The sequence below is a fragment of the Rutidosis leptorrhynchoides genome, chromosome 2, assembly GCF_046630445.1.
Source record: "Rutidosis leptorrhynchoides isolate AG116_Rl617_1_P2 chromosome 2, CSIRO_AGI_Rlap_v1, whole genome shotgun sequence".
NCBI lineage: Eukaryota > Viridiplantae > Streptophyta > Magnoliopsida > Asterales > Asteraceae > Rutidosis > Rutidosis leptorrhynchoides.
Genome location: NC_092334.1, coordinates 37,949,513 through 37,966,711, shown reverse-complemented (window position 1 = coordinate 37,966,711; position 17,199 = coordinate 37,949,513). Strand labels below are relative to the sequence as shown.

At 34.9% G+C, this 17,199-nt stretch overlaps 1 protein-coding gene across 1 annotated transcript; it reads right to left on the bottom strand.

Annotated features, from left to right (window-relative positions):
- Positions 1 to 636: 636 nt before the first annotated feature.
- On the bottom strand, positions 637 to 3,470 carry LOC139890729 (uncharacterized). Its single transcript, XM_071873637.1, has 6 exons — positions 3,305 to 3,470; positions 2,879 to 2,984; positions 2,447 to 2,491; positions 2,261 to 2,369; positions 1,438 to 1,657; positions 637 to 1,159 (listed from the first exon to the last, which is right to left on the bottom strand). The coding sequence occupies exons 1-6, from the start codon at positions 3,350 to 3,352 to the stop codon at positions 986 to 988; spliced, it is 702 nt and encodes a 233-aa protein (XP_071729738.1). The 5' UTR covers positions 3,353 to 3,470; the 3' UTR covers positions 637 to 985.
- Between the last annotated feature and the right edge of the window lie 13,729 nt (positions 3,471 to 17,199).

Here is a 17,199-nt window from a genome sequence, read left to right as displayed (position 1 = left end):
CCTCGTAGTAGATCGGAAAAGTGTTAAGAAGATTTTGTATATCTCGATAACATATGTTTGCTAGCTTTTTCTCAAGTGATTGAAGTAGGAAAATAAATTAGAAATTTGATCCTTAAAGTATCATGTACGTATGTTTACCGATTTATTAGATGGTTAGCGTTGAATGATGAAGCATTCAGCACGTTTGTTTCTACCTATATATATATATATATATATATATATATATATATATATATATATATATATATATATATATATATATATAATACCCGGAATACTTAACAAACAAGTATATTGAACATTTTATTCATGTAACACGTTAATAAAAAGTAATTTTACTCAATTCAGAACCAAATTTATTCAGAGACTTTGAACCATTCAAAACCATTCACACTAAAACATCGAGTTTTATCAAACGCGACGGGTATGAACCCACAAGTCTTCTATTTGGGATGGTGATGTAGGACAATGAACGTATCTACTCAACATTTTTATTTTAACATGTATGCATATCTATATGCATTTATAACCTATAAAACATAATATGATACGATAGAGCTTGCACTGAACATCAAATTTAAACGTTAAAACACAAACCAAATTGCATATGTTTGTGTCTGAATTATAGAGGACCAACACAACCATATGAGTTTGATTTCATAAGCTTGTTCGGTTTCAGGAAAAAACATGCACACCCTCCACATCAGTTATACGCAGTACAACTTCTTTCAGACTTAATTGCTTATAAAAAAACTCAGTGTCATACTCATTACTTTGTCGATTCCTTCACCCAGACCAAGTCAACTGATTCTAATTTGGTTTATGGATCATGAAGTTTAGGAATGAAATTGATGATCTACAATCTGTTGTTCAAACTTGGTGCAATAAAAATATCCATGCACCTTGAACAATTTGCATTTATTATGATACAGTGTCTACACACATTTAGCACGACAAATGAATCATGTTAACGAGCATAAGTATCTCAAAGATCATCCTCGTCATGAGTACGATGTCTACGTTGCGATCTTCGGCGATGTTTCCGGCTAACCTTTTTAGTCGATGCGACTGGAACAGGACGTTTAATTTCTTCAACACTTTTCGGGAGTCCAAAAACGCAATCTAAAGGGTTTTCCATTGACGCAAACCCACTACTCATCTGTATTGTGAACAGATTAACAAATAAGAAAGCTTGAAACCCTAAAAAGTCCGACTACTACGCTTAATTTCAAGATTAGAAAACCTTATGAAATATCCGTATGTGTAATTATCTACACCACCATATCAGATAGAGGTAGTAGACAAGTTGGGTAAAAGGTCAAAATGGGTTAACCCAAATCACATTTTGTCCAAAGACTATACTGTATATTATTAATTGCTATTATGAAATGTTGAAACACAAATGCAAAAAAAATGAAGGGAAGACGAAATACTTACGGGAATCGGTTTGCGTTCGGAACTAGTTTTGTCATTGTGATCATATGATTCATTTTTATCTACTTGTTGGGGATGGGCTGCACTTTCGACAAAGTTATTTCGAAATCGCCATCTTGATTTTGGGATGTTTGATGTTGTATCATCGTAAACATTCTCGCAGTAGAAACGCGTTGATATTAGCTTTGTTGTCATTGGATGCTGTGGATACCTTCTCAACATTCTGCATTGCAATAACATTTTTTAGTATTTAGTATTTAATATTTATGCAAGAAATTCATTCATATATCATCTAATAAAACAATATATACCATTACAATTAACAAGAAGAGTAATTCATTCATAAAAAAATACTATCAAACAAGAACTAAAGGTTGTTCAACACTGAATGCTTCTGCTAGTTTCGAAATAGAAAAAGTTAACATGGTGGTAAACTGAACTTCTTTGCAAAGGTTTAAGGTTTATGTGACATCAGAAGGATCAGAATTTGCCAGAAAACTAAAAAACAATATAAAATCAATAAATATAATTTTCAAATAATTGCATTCTGAAATTAACGATTGTCTTTTCAGGACGGTCATTGTTAACAAGTTGAAAATTTTTAGTGCACATAGTACTAATTATACGCTTAGAACTATAAAAACCTTGCAATAGTACTAATTATATTCTTAGTTACTTGCAGTATTTCTTTATTGTCTTAGAATACTACTCCTATATTTTAATTTATTGATGTTTTATGCTTCTTGGTTAAAGTAGAAAAGTCTTTAACCAATTTATTTTATCCTTAAAATGGTAACTGCAAATAAAATGATTGGATAAAACTCACATATTTGCTAGCTCTTTTTGTATAACTGTTCCATCCATGCAAAGAATTTGTTCAACGCATGAATTAACAGATCGTCTAAATCTCCATGATGCAGTAATAGCAGCCGCTCCTAAAAACTCGACAATTTGGGTGATTACATTATTTACAATTCCCATAACTAAATCGCAATGCATAAGTGTCACTTACCTCCTGCAACGTTGATGCGAAGAAATCTATGGAAACGTCCCGTAACTGAAAGGAAAGTAAAGTTGTTATAATTTGGGTGATTGAACTATTTACATTTCCCATAACTAAAGCTAATAAAATGAGGATGAATGAAAACTCGCTACCATCATCACTAACATAAGTGGCAACAGGAGCGCACAAATAATAATAGACATAATTAATAATTAATAGCATTACATATATAAGGTTAACAAACAGGGCATTAATAGCAGTTACTCCATTATATTATAGTACACTCTCAATCATTAGGAAAAGATATAAAAACGACAATTGCAAATGACCGAAACATTAAGAACGATGAAAACATACAGTTTAAGCATAAATCAACAACAACAACAACAACAAAAAAAGAGTCTGAAACAGAAACTAGGGTCAAAATGTGTGCAGTGATACCTGACCATGCAATTGCACCACCAGCAACAGCACCAACAGTTAGCTGTTGAAGTGTTTTTTCCTTCCATGTCATAAGAAAGTTTGCTTCTTGACTAGACAACTTTTCCTGCAAAAATCAACTTCAATCAATCAATTCCATATTTTATTTCACAGTGAAAATTTAATGTAATCATCAAACCCAGATTATCAAATCTGCCAAAAAAATCAGTATCGCCAAAAATCTCTATACGTACATAATAATTTGTAAAAATTAAGCAAATAAAAACCCTTTAGGAAGTTCAGTAAAAACAGCAGCTTTCAAAATATTCTGTACACAATTGTACTGCTATCCTGTGGAGTTAGTATAGTGTGAACAAAATTATCAAGAACTAAACAGTTTATATATGTACGAAACTAACAAATTGGTATGATTATAAGTAGTGGTACCTTTTTGGATCGAAGGACATTTTCAAGATCAATTAGGGATTCAGCCATTTCAAAGAAATCCTCTCTTGATTCCGTTGTTTTTGGGGACCAAATTGTATCGAGCAATTCCGGAGTATAACCCACTTACTTTCGGGTCGGGCTAAATTCTGTCGGGCGAAATAGCAAGATGGTTTAGCTGCGGCTTGCGGATATAAATCTAACACGCTACGAGGTGATATATTTGAAACCGTTTTACCCGAAAATTAAATCGGAATCTAATCGAACAAAAATGAAACGGAATTTAAAAAACAGTTTTTAAATCGAGTAAAATCGAAACTGAATTTGAATTCGATTTTTTGTTCGGTTTTCAAAATTCTGGATTTATTAAACCGAGATCAAAAATTCTAATATATATAATTATTTATGTTTTAATGTCAATATATATTGAGATCCAATCATTTTGTATAGATTCTCACTCATATGCCGATTAGGTAGTCTACGTTACGTTTATGTTACTCAATTTATTATGTTCGTCTTCTTGATAACGAAAGCAGTAAATGTCAAAATTAACCTGTAAATATTAATAAATCATCGAATTCTTGATCATTTAATAGTACGTCATTGTTTTGGGTTGTAAATGTTGGGAAAATATCCCATATCGGTCATGGACAAAAACAAATGTATGAATATAAGTCAAAGGGGAAGTCCCTCTATCATCAATTGATTTTAGAAAAGGATGGACTCTTGGACTTATATGTTGTTGGACTATACGACTTATCAATTATGTCATGGTATCAGAGCTTAGGTAAGCGGTTTTACAAAGCGAGTCCGAGTCAGACCCCCATGTGTGTGCCGTCGTCGCTACAAAGAGATTGAGTCAGGCTTTCTTCTTGCCGCCATCTCTACAACCGTTCCACCCCTCGATGTGAGGGGGCGTGTTAGGAAAATATCCCACACCGGTCATGGACAAAAAAAATGTATGCATATAAATCAAAGCGGAAGTCCCTCTATCACCAATTGGTTTTAGAAAAAGGATGGACTCTTGGACTTATATGTTTTACATGTTATTAGACTATACGATTTATCAATTCTGTCAGTAAATAACAAAGAAGTCAGTAACCCCACAATTAAACTACCATGGTTTTGAATTTTTTTCATGATTTGTGGTTTTAACTGAAACCGAACTGAATTCGCATTCGGTTTTTGATTTCGGTTCCGGTTCGATTTTCATTTGAATTCGATTTTCGGTTCGGTTTTGCCAAAAAAAATTCAAAATAGAATATCCCCAACAAACCGATAATCGAACCAATGTACACGAGTTCTCTAATGAATTTATAAGCTCCTTCGGTTCAAATGATGAAACGAGTTCTCTAATGAATCCGAGTTAAATGCTACTTTTTGAAGTTTGACTCGGTTAATTTAACGACCCGTCAAAGTACACTTGACGACCATCGTTATCTTGGTCTCACAGCTTGATCATAACTCTATATGAATTTAATAAATAACTTGCATTCTTTGTTTAAAAATTATTTCCTATAAAGGAAATCTACCAAAATATGTAAGTTTAGAAAAACCATACATTATTACTTAACTAAAGGTTGACCAAAACAAAGTCAACAACATCCACTATTAAATGTATCAAAATAGAATACAAGTTATTATTTAACAAAAGCTGCCATCATAAATATGCAGACTCTCTAAGCACAGCGGAAGCAATCAATCATGAACCTGAGAATAAAACATGCGAGTAACTGTCAACAAAAATGTTGAGTGAATTATAGGTTTAATATTGCAAACAATATTTAATGTAAACCATAAAAATTTATGTTTGAAAACATAAAAACTCCTTTTTGGACCACAAAATTATATGCTAGAAAACATATAAAAACATTATTCCATTTACCGTGAGCCACCTGGTAACCACTTAACCATTTATTTACCCTTGCCAAACACAATAAATAATATACACCGAACAAGTGTATCTACAACAAAATACGAAGTACTAAACATTCCGATTATAAATAGCTAGCGCGACTAGCTCGAAATGGGGTTGTCAAACCCGATAGATCTATCCATAGGATTCGCGTTCACCGGTAGAAACCAGTGATTACAGTTACCAGACTAGGGAATATTTTTGTTCAACTCACAATGAATAATTTGAACCAACCTCCACTTGTGTCCAAAATATAATATAAATTGCATGTATTCTCATCCCAAAAGATTTAAATAGAAAAATGGGACTATAACTCACCTTAATAGCAAAGAAGTAACCACACAAATATGCGAACAGCAAATGAAGTAATGTGATCAGGAATGATCACAACGCCGACCTATAAATAAAGCAGGTCGATATAAATAACTAACTTAGGTCAAGTCTTAGTATGATAGCTATTGTACATGTTGCAAGTAGACATAGAACAACACTCAACATGCATCGGTTTGATCGAAACAGCGTACGGACACACACTTTCTATTTTTAGAAAGTTTCTATTTTTAGCAGGTTTCCATTTTTGGAAAGTTTATATTTTAGGAAAGTTTCTATTTTAGGAAAGTTTCCTTATTTAGAAAGTCAACAAAAGTCAACTGAAAGTCAAAGTCAACCGAAAGTCAACTCAAAAGTCAACCTTGGTCAAACATAGTCAACATTAATTTTAAAAGTGTAAGTTGTAATAATAATATAAGTTATAATGTTAATTAAAGTTAAATATGTATAATTATGTCATAACATAAGTTTAATTAAATTAAAATAAATTATTAAAGTTAACATACGTTTAAATGATATAATTAATATAACATAAGTATTTAATTAATTAATTAAATATTAGTCATAATATAAGTATTATTAAATAATAATAAATTTTAAATCATATCATAAGTATTATTAATTAATAATGAATTATTAATCATATCATAAGTTTCTAATTATAATTATTAAATCATAAGTATTTAATAATTAAATTATAATTAAATAATAACTAAGCCTTATAATAATTAAATAATTAATTAATCCTTATTATAAGTCTTATAATAATAATCTCATAATATAAGTTTAATACTTATCATAAGTATTTTCCATTAATAATAAAAGTATTATTAATCATAAGTTTAATTAAAATGTTAATGAGATCATAAGTAATAATTAAATGATATAATAAATATATATCATAAGTCTTAAATTATAATAATTACTTTTTATATCATAAGTAATTAAATGATAATGAATTTCATTATTTATATCATAAGTTTAATAATTAATCACAAGTTTTAAATCAAAAGTTCATCGGGTCGTATCTTGAGCCCCGTGTGTCGGTTTTCGGCGAGCCTTACATATATCTCGACCTAATCAAACCACCCGACACTTTGGTACACTCAAGAACACACCAAGAACAGCCCACAAGTCGTGGTGATCAGCCAAGACATCACTTGAAACTTTAATTCAATCAAAATCGTGTTTTAGACGCAACGGGTGATTCGTGGCTCGGATTTAGATGACCCGAACATGAAAGTTCATCCCATCATTGATCCTAACACACTAACACACCCTAAAGTCACCAAATATGGTCACAAAGTCGGACCAAACCTGGTTCATACCAATATCACATTTCAATCTTAACAAAATACCACTTTGATCATATCTAGGGCTCCAGGAATCGAAACGACATGAATCCGGAGTCTAAAATTAATGTCTTGATGAGAGGAACTCATCTAGATACTTTATTTTAACTTTTATAATAGTCACAATATCAGAAATACACGAAATAGCTGCTGTCCCAATTTTATCAAACCGAAAACATGTATAATCGAGCAATTTTACGCATACAGTCATCAATACAATAACATGTAATCATCATACTATCAATATAACATCAAAATACAGAAAATAAAGAAAAATTAAAAAAATATAGGGTTAGGGTTTATACCCTAATCAAGAATCGAATGGTATGAGTGTGTAGAGATCGAAGAGAGGAATCCGTTGATGATTAAAGCTTTTTGATCCAATTAATATTTGATTGAAGGATGATGATGATGATGATGCTAGTGGTGATGGCTAGGAGAGCAAGGAGAGGAGAAACACAAAAAAAAAAAAAAAAATTAGAATGTGAAATGAGGAGTGAAATCTAGGTTTTGTTCCATAAAATCACTAGTTTGGAAAAATGGCACAAACACCACCTCCCCATGGGGTGATGGCCGGCTCTAGCGAGAGGGTGGGCCCCTTTTATGGCCCAAAATTGATAAATGACTAATTTCTTGTGGCCCGAACGCCCGATCGAAGCCCGAAATGCGAAAACGCTACTACGCGATTGATTTTTCGGAGAGATAACAACTACGCGACGGATAAAATATATAAACACTATATATGATCATATGACATTAAAATATCATATTTAAAATAATTAGGACTTAAAAATCCCAAAAGCTCGAACGTTGGTTTGAAAACCGAAAAGATTCGCCGGATAGAAATCCGCGACACGTAGAAACGTACAATTAAAGATATGAATACAAATATTCATATAACACATAATAATTAATATATTATTACAAAAATAATAATATAGGTCATAGAAATGATGTGGCACGAATAACAGTTAACGATCGTTAAATAATTAACGGTAAAAGATAACGGAAAAAGTAGGGTCGTTACAGTACCTTCCCGTTACGGAAATTTCGTCCCGAAATTTAAGCAGGTGCAGGGGTTGTCTCGGCATCTGAGAACAAATATGGGCACTTCTGCTTCATCTGATCTTCACGTTCCCAAGTGAACTCGGGTCCGTGTCTGGCATTCCATCTCACTCGGACGATAGGAATTCTAATTTGCTTGAGAGTCTTAACCTTTCGATCCATAATTTCAACAGGTTCCTCAATAAATTGGAGTTGTTTATCAACATGAAGTTCATCTAGAGGAATGGTTTCATCGGCCTCGGCCAAACACTTCTTCAAATTCGATACATGAAAAACGTCATGAACAGCACCGAGTTCTTGTGGCAATCTCAAACGATAAGCCACGGTCCAACTCTCTCAATAATCTCAAATGGTCCAACAAAACGAGGATTCAACTTTCTTCTTTTTCCAAAACGTACCACGCCTTTCCAAGGTGATACCTTCAACATAACACGGTCACCGACCTGAAATTCAATATCGTTCCTTCTCTTATTGGCATGACTCTTTTGCCTACTTCTGGTGGTTCTCAAACTTTCCTTAATCTGTACGATCTTCTCTGTAGTCTCATGAATAATTTATGGACCTGTGAGTTGAGCATCCCCAACCTCATTCCAACAGATAGGAGACCTACACTTTCTACCATACAGATCTTCAAACAGTGCGGCTTTAATACTTGCATGATAACTGTTATTATAAGAAAATTCAGCCAACGGCAAGTACCTATCCTAACCATTACCAAAATCAATTACGCATGCCCTCAACATACCTTCCAACATTTGGATGGTCCTTTCATTGTGACCATCCGACTGTGGATGATAAGCGGTGCTCATATCTAATTTAGTTCCCAAAGCATCTTGTAAGGGCTTCCAAAACCTCGATGTAAATCAACTGTCTTGGTCCGAAATAATCAATACGGGAACATCATGTCTCGAAAAAATCTCCTTCAAATACAAACGAGTAAGCTTCTTCATTGAATCTGTTTCCTTAATTGGCAAGAAATGAGTTGACTTAGTGAGTCGGTCACCAATCACCCAAATGGTATCATAACCACCCACAACTCTCGGTAATTTCGTAATAAAGTCCATCGTAATACCTTCCCACTTTCACTCGGGAATTTCAGGTTGCACCAAAAGTCCTGACGGTTCTGATGTTCAGCTTTAACCTTAGAACAGGTCGAACACTTAGCCACATACGTAGCCACATCAGCCTTCAAATAGGCCACCAATACAACTCCTTAAGATCATGATACATCTTTCCTGAACCAGGAATGAATAGAGTACCTAGACTTATGAGCCTCATCTAAAACAAGTTGTCGCAGATCACCAAACTTCGAAACCCAAAGGCGTCCCGTAAAATACCGAGTACCATCGGTTCGTACCTCTAACTGTTTACTCAAGCCTCGGACCTTCCCGTTACAAAATTCTCCTCCTTCAAGGCTTCTTGTTGTGCCTCAAGAATCTGCCTTGCGAGGTTTGTTCGAATGGTCATATTTAAGGCCCTAAACCTATGAAGTTCAGTCCTCTCTTTACGACTTAACGTATCGGCCACAACATTAGCCTTCCCCGGATGATATAAAAGTTCACAATCATAATCATTCAATGTCTCAATCCATCTTCGTTGCCTCATATTCAACTGTTTCTGATCAAGGATATGTTGAAGACTTTTGTGATCAGTGTACACAATACTTTTGACCCCATATAAGTAATGTCTCCAATTCTTGAGTGCGAACACAATAGCTCCCAATTCTACATCATGGGTTGTATAATTCTGTTCATATATCTTCAACTGACGTGACGCGTAAACAATGACTTTCTTTCGTTGCATCAAAACACAACCAAAGTCTTGACACGGAGCATCACAATAGATAACAAGATCATCACTACCCTCAGGTAGTGATAATATCGGTGCAGAAGTTAACTTCTTCTTCAGAGTTTGGAAAGCAGACTCTTGTTCACTCTTCCACTCGTACTTTTTCCCCTTATGCGTTAAAGCAGTCAGAGGTTTCGCTACTCGTGAAAAATCTTGAATGAACCTTCTATAATAGCCTGCTAATCCTAGAAACTGGCGAATTTGAGTAGGAGTTTTCGGAAATTTCCCATTTCCCAATTGCCTCAATCTTAGTAGGATCAACTTGAATTCCCTGTTTAATAACAACGTGCCCAAGGAATTGAACTTCTTTCAACCAGAACGCACATTTAGAAAAATTCAGCATACATCTCTTCTTTTCTTAACAAATCAAGCACTTATCTTCGTGCTCTTGATCACTTCTTGGAATAGATAAGGATACCATCGATGAAAACGTTAACGAATTTATCCAGATATGAGCTACACACACGGTTCATGAGGTCCATGAACACAGCAGGTGTGTTAGTCAATCCGGACGGCATAACAAGAAATTCGCAGTGACCATAACAGGTACGAAAAGCGGTTTTTGGAATATCAATTTCTTTAGTCCGCAGTTGGTGATAACTGGAATGAAGGTCAATCTTAGAATAAACGGACGAACCTTGAAGTTGATCGAACAAATCATCAATTCTCGAAAGAGGGTAACGATCCTTAACTGTAAGCTTGTTCAACTCGCGATAATCAATACACCATCGGAACGAACCACCTTTCTTCTTAACAAACAAAATAGGAGCTCCCCAAGGGGACGAACTGGGACGAATGAAATGTAGTTGCAACAATGAAGGAAGAAATATATGGAGTAGTCACATTGGTGGCAAAGGTATTTAAGGCAATTTTCTCAAAGGAGATAATGAGGATCATGGACTTCAAAGAAAATTTTCATTACATTTCCGATAGGAAGACGTACGAAAGGTGTGATATTTCAATGAGAGTGAACTTCCTTGTACAATAAGCAAGGAAATCTAGGATTCATCCATATTCTTAAATTTATGTGCGGATGAAAAGAACGCCAATCATGGGTTATAAAGAATGGTCGACTCCAGGTGAGATGAATCTCCAAAAATAATTTCGTGTACCTCAAAGTATTGGATCATAGGATTGATGTTTTCGAGGGTGTTGCGGTTGACAGCGAATATTGAGAGTAGAAACTCCTCAAACGGTCTAGTGTAATATATATCCATGATACTCACTATAACAACAGTTGGGGTAGAAACCCACATAGCACCTTTTCTACAATAGGGTGACCACCGAGTGTACCCCAGAAAATTGATTTATCGGTCCGCGTTTCGGCCATGTCCAAACATAAGAGGGAAAATGTCACGACCCTACTTTTTCCGTTATCTTTTTCCGTTAATTATTTAACGACCGTTAACTGTTAGTGTGCCACGTCATTTCCATGACCTATATTATTATTTTTGTAATAATATATATATAATAATTATTATGTGTTATGTGGATATATGTATTCATATTTTAAAATTATACGTTTCTACATTCCGCGGATTTCCATCCGGCGAATCTTTTCGGTTTTTAAGCCAACGGTCGAGCTTTCGGGATTTTTAAATCCTAAATATTTTAAATATGATATTTTAAGGTCATATTATTAATAGGTGTATTTATATTTATTTTTCGTCGCGCGTTTGTTATCTTTCTGGATTTTTAATCGCGTAAGCGTGTTTTCGCGTTTCGGGCTTCGTACGGGATCTCGGGCCACAAGGATTTCACCATTTAGCAAAATTGGACCCATGGGGCCCACCCCCAAGCAATTTCGGCCGAAGCCAAGGGGGGGAGGGGATCCCTTCTCCTTATTTTTCTTTTTTTGAGATTTTGTTTATCACTTTCCCAATTTTTCAAGACCTAGTTTTATTTTTGCTCTCACCCTCTCCTCTCCTCCCTCTTTGTGCCGCCACCATCACCACCATAAACCACCATCTTCATCAAAAAGCAAGCTTGGATCATAAATCAATTAACACCAACGCGTTCCTTGTTTCGTTCTCTACGCGATCATCTACTTTGTTTCTCGATTAGGGTATAAACCCTAACCCTAGCTTTTTGATTTTTCAATTATTTTACTGATTTTATATGTTATATGATTAGTATGATATGTATAGGTTGTTGTAATGTTGTTTGAATGCGTAGAATTACTCGTTTGCGTATGATTTCGGTTTGTAAATTTTGGACAGCAGTTTGATTCGTATATTCTGACTATATAACTGTTATGAATGTTAAAATAAAGTACATAAATGAGTTCCTCTCATCAAGACATTAATTTTAGACTCCGGATTCATGTCGTTTCGATTCCCGGAGCCCTAGATATGCTTAATTTGGTTTTTGTTAAAGATTGAAAGGTGTTCTTGGCATGAACAAGGTTGGGTCCGACTTTGTGACCATCCTTGGTGTCTTTAGGGTGTGTTATTTGGTTAGGACTGATGGTGGGACGAATTTTTATGTTCGGGTCACCTAAATCCGAGCCACGGTTCACCCGTTTCGCCCGAATTACTGATTTGAGTAAAATGGTTTCCCAATCGAAGTCATGGCTGATATGCACGACTTAGGGACTGTTCTTGGAGTGTTCTTGAGTTCATAAATGTGTCGGGTGGTTTGAGTAGGTGAAGTTACATATGTGGCTTGCCCGAAACCGACACCCGGGGCTCAAGATACGACCCGGCGAACTTTTAAACTTAAAACTTATGGTTGATGATTAAACTTATGATAAAATTTATGGAATTCATTATTAATTAATTACTTAAGATAAAAGAAGTAATTATTATTATTTAAAACATATGATATAAATATTTATTATATCATTTAATTATTAATTATAATTTAATTAACATTTTAATTAAACTTATGATTAGTAATACTTTTATTATTAAAGGAAAATACTTATGATAAGTATTAAATTTGTTTTTGAGAAATTATTAAAAGACTTATAATAAATATTAAATAATTATTTAATTATTATAAGACTTAATTATTATTTAATTATGACTTAATTATTAAATACTTATGATTTAATAATTTTAATTAGAAACTTATGATATGATTAATAATTCATTATTAATTAATAATACTTATGATATGATTTAAAATTATTATAAATTAATAATAATTATATCATGATTGATATTTAATTAATTAATTAAATACTTATGTTATACTAATTATAACATTTCAACTTATATTAACTTTAATAATTCATTTTATTTAATTAAACTTATGTTAAGACATTATTATACACATTTGACTTTAAATAACATTATAACCTATGTTATTATTATAACTTACACTTTTAAAATTAATGTTGATTATGTTTGACCAAGGTTGACTTTTGAGTTGACTTTCGGTTGACTTTGACTTTCAGTTGACTTCTGTTGACTTTCTAAATAAGGAAACTTTCCTAACTTCAAAACTTTCTAAAAATAGAACTTTCTAAATTTGGAAACTTTCCAAAAATAGAAACTTTCCAAAAATAGAAACTTTCCAAAAATAGAAACTTTCCAAAAATGGAAACCTGCTAAAAATAGAAACTTTCTAAAAATAGAAAGTGTGTGTCCTTATGTTGTTCCAATCAAACCGATGCTTGCTGAGTAATGTTCTATGCCTACTTGCAACATGTACAATAGCTATCATACTAAGACTTGGCCTAAGTTAGTTATTTATTTCGACCTGCTTTATTTATAGGTCGGCGTTGTGATCTTTCTTGATCACTTTACTTTACGTGCTGTTCGCTTGTTTGTGAGATTTCTTCAGTTGCTATTTAAGGTGAGTTATAGTCCCGTTTTTACATACTTTTCAAAGTATATTTTTGGGATGTGATTACATGCAGATTTTTATTTACGTTTAGACACAAGTAACAGTTAAATTTAATTATTCATTGTGAGTTGGACAAAAATATTCCCTAGTCTGGTAACTGTAATCATTGGTTTCTACCGGTGAACGCGAATCCTACGGATAGATTTATCGGGTTTGACAACCCCATTTCGAGCTAGTCGCGCTAGCAATTTATAATCGGAATGTTTAGTACTTCGTAATTTGTTGTAGATACACTGTCCAAGTGTATATTTTTATTGTGTTTGGCAAGGGTAAATAAAGGGTTAAGTGGTTACCAGGTGGCTCATTGATAATGGAATAATGTTTAATGTTTTCTAACATTTTTAAATCTTGTGGTCTAAAGTTTACTTATTTATTTAAACCTATAATTCACTCAACCTTTGTGTTGACAGTTTACTTGCATGTTTTCACAGGTACTTGAGTTATTTGATGCTTCCGCTGTCGTTAGAAGAGTCTGCATGCATTTGGGCAGATTTTATGAAACAATTTATGAAACTTAAGTTTGCATTCTATTTTGGATAATTTAAATTGTGGGTTTGTTGGCAATGTTTTGTGTCAACTTTTGGTTTAATATTATGGTTGGTTGGTTTTCAAACTACTTAATTTGGTTTGTTTCCTTTTTGGGGAACATTTTGAAATAAAAGAATGCAACTTTGTTTATTTAATTCATTTAAGTCCGATCAAGCTATGGGACCAACTGACGGATCCGTTAAGTGTTTTGACGGGGTCGCCACATGTGGTATCAGAGCTCTGGTTGTAGGGAACTAGGCGGTCTTAATGTGGTCAACCCGTGGTTATTAGGGTGCATTAGAGTCTAGTCTACAGCCCGACCATTTTTGCTATAGCATTATTATGCATTTCATTTCGTATAAGTTATATTATTAGCTTTCATATCTTTTGGTATATGGTTTGCGGTTTTGCTGTTTGCAGATGTCGACTTCGAGCGATAACTCTGTTGCTGCTCCTGCTCCACCGTCTCCTGCTAGACGTCGTGCTAATCAACCGGAGATCGATGATCCTGTCCATTACTATTTTTCTACCATTACTCATATGAACCGGGCTTATAATGAGGTGACACGTATTAACGCCCTTAGTGATTGTTTGCGCACCTTGCCACATAATGAAGTTATGGACGAGATCCGTGCCGACATGGGTAACTTTATCACTTTCAAGCATAGGGTTGAGGATGCGAACCGCAAGCGTGATCGAGAAGTTAATGCTAAGTTCGAGGCTCTCGAGAGCACTGTTCGTGTGTTGAAGGAAGAGTTGGATGTTGTGAAAGGGAAGTTGCGTAAGTATGAGGATCCTGCTGAGACTCATGCTGGACCAGCTTATCACACCCGCTCTAAGCGAATGTGATGTGATTATTCATATTGATTATCTATTTCATCAGACTTAATGTCCTTTTTATACATACATTTTGGGTTATGTACGGCGTTTTGCCGAGGATTTTATTAAGATTTTGTTATGGGATATTTTTCATTATGTATGGATGGTTATTTTTATGATATCTATTATCATTATCATGTTTTATTTCTGATGTTGTGGCTCTTGGCATGTTATATTATGCGTAATATATGTTCATGTATGTTAGGTGCTATGTATGTTGTATGATGTTATCATAAAATATGTATGCATGTGATGGTTATTTCTATAACAATCATAACTGTCATGTTATTACTCATAGTGTTAGTTGACTAATATCTTAATGGTTAGTCTTTTCGTGTTTTGATCTATTCCTTTATGACACTAGTATTATTCTTGGTACTAACGGATGTGTTATTCTATTTTGAAGATCATGCCTCCAAGAGAGTCCACTGAAGCGCGTATGCAACGCCTGATCAATGAAGGAATTGCTGCTGCTATGGCAGCATATGCTAATGTTAACGCCAATGTGAACAACAACGTGGGATGCTCCCACAAAACTTTTATGGCTGGTCGACCCCAAGAATTCAGTGGTACGGAAGGACCAATAGGGCTTACTCGTTGGTTCGAGAAAATCGAATCCATTTTCAGGGTCAGTCGGGTCCGTGAAGAGGACAAAGTTAGTTTCGCTAGTTGCACTCTCAAGGATAGTGCCTTGACATGGTGGAACAATCTGGTTAGTAGTTTGGGAAGCGATGTAGCTTATGGTTTGGCCTGGAATGATTTTAAGGAAAGATTGATCACTCGCTATAGACCTCGGGGTGAGCTTAAGAAGCTAGAGGTTGAGCTCAAGAATTTGAAAATGCATGGCACCGAGTTAGATGCCTATGAACGAAGGTTTTTCGAGTTAACTTTACTGTGTCCTAGGGTTTATGCGGATGAGGACCGCAAAATTGAGGCTTACATTGATGGTTTGTCCGAGAAGATTGAACACGGGGTTGAGTCCAGTGAACCCCAGACTATTGAGGCAGCTATGTCTATGGCCCACAAACTTAATGACAAGGTGTTGAGAAGAAGCAAGACTACAGTTGTTGAAAGTAGTGAGGAGGTTGTCAAGAAGGCTGATAATGGGAAACGAAAGTGGGATAACAACCGCAATCAAAACCAAAATCAGCAGAAGAAACAGGATACCTCAGGTGCTAACAACAGAAATCAGCGTGTGTGTCCTCGTTGCTATAAAGTTCATGATGGTTACTGCACAGTTACTTGTAAGAGGTGCTCTAAGCAAGGGCACATTGCTAAAGATTGTACAGTGCTTTTGCCGGGGTCTGCTACTCCCGCGACTGGTGGTAATAATAATAATGTTGGTAATAGAGGTGGTAACGGTAACGGTAATGGGAAATCGAATAATGGAGGTAATCCGAGGGTTTGTTATGAGTGTGGGAAGCCGGGGCATTTCCGAGATGCTTGTCCCAACAAGAAGACTGCAGAGACTGCACGCGGCCGAGCGTTCAACATTAATGCTAAGGATGCGGAGGAAGATCCTAAGCTTGTTACTGGTACGTTCTCAGTCAACGATTTATCAGTTTATGTTCTATTTGATTCAGGGGCTGATTTAAGTTTCGTGTCGAGTAAATTAAGTCCGAGAATCAAAACGCCGTTAACTCTCTTAGACAATACTTATGTTATTGAAGTAGCTAATGGTAAGGAACTTACTGCTAAGACTGTACATCGTAGGTGTAACATTAATCTGGGTGGTAGGGATTTCGAGATAGATTTGATACCGATTGAACTTGGTAGTTTTGATATTGTTATTGGTATGGATTGGTTGTCCGCGAACCGTGCCGAGATCGTCTGTTATGATAAGGCTATTCGTATTACTGATGTGATTGGAGAGCCACTGATGGTCTTTGGAGATAAGAAATGCACACAGTTAAACCTTATTAGCTGTATGAAAGTTCGTAAACATCTCCGCAAGGGCTGTCATGCTATCCTTGCACATGTTGTTGATCCTAGTAAGGAAGTAAAGAACGTTGATGACGTTCATATTGTTAGGGATTTTCCCGAGGTGTTTCCCGATGACTTACCTGGCCTTCCGCCGCAACGCGCGGTAGAATTTCAAATTGATCTTGTTCCCGGCGCTGCTCCTGTAG

Coding starts and splice junctions, on each gene's coding strand:
- LOC139890729 (XM_071873637.1), bottom strand. CDS start 3,352: ATGGCTGAATCCCTAATTGATCTTGAAAATGTCCTTCGATCCAAAAAG. Junction 2,492..2,878: donor TGGTGCAATTGCATGGTCAG/GTATCACTGCAC, acceptor CTTTCCTTTCAG/TTACGGGACGTTTCCATAGA. Junction 1,658..2,260: donor CAAAAAGAGCTAGCAAATAT/GTGAGTTTTATC, acceptor ATTGCAATGCAG/AATGTTGAGAAGGTATCCAC.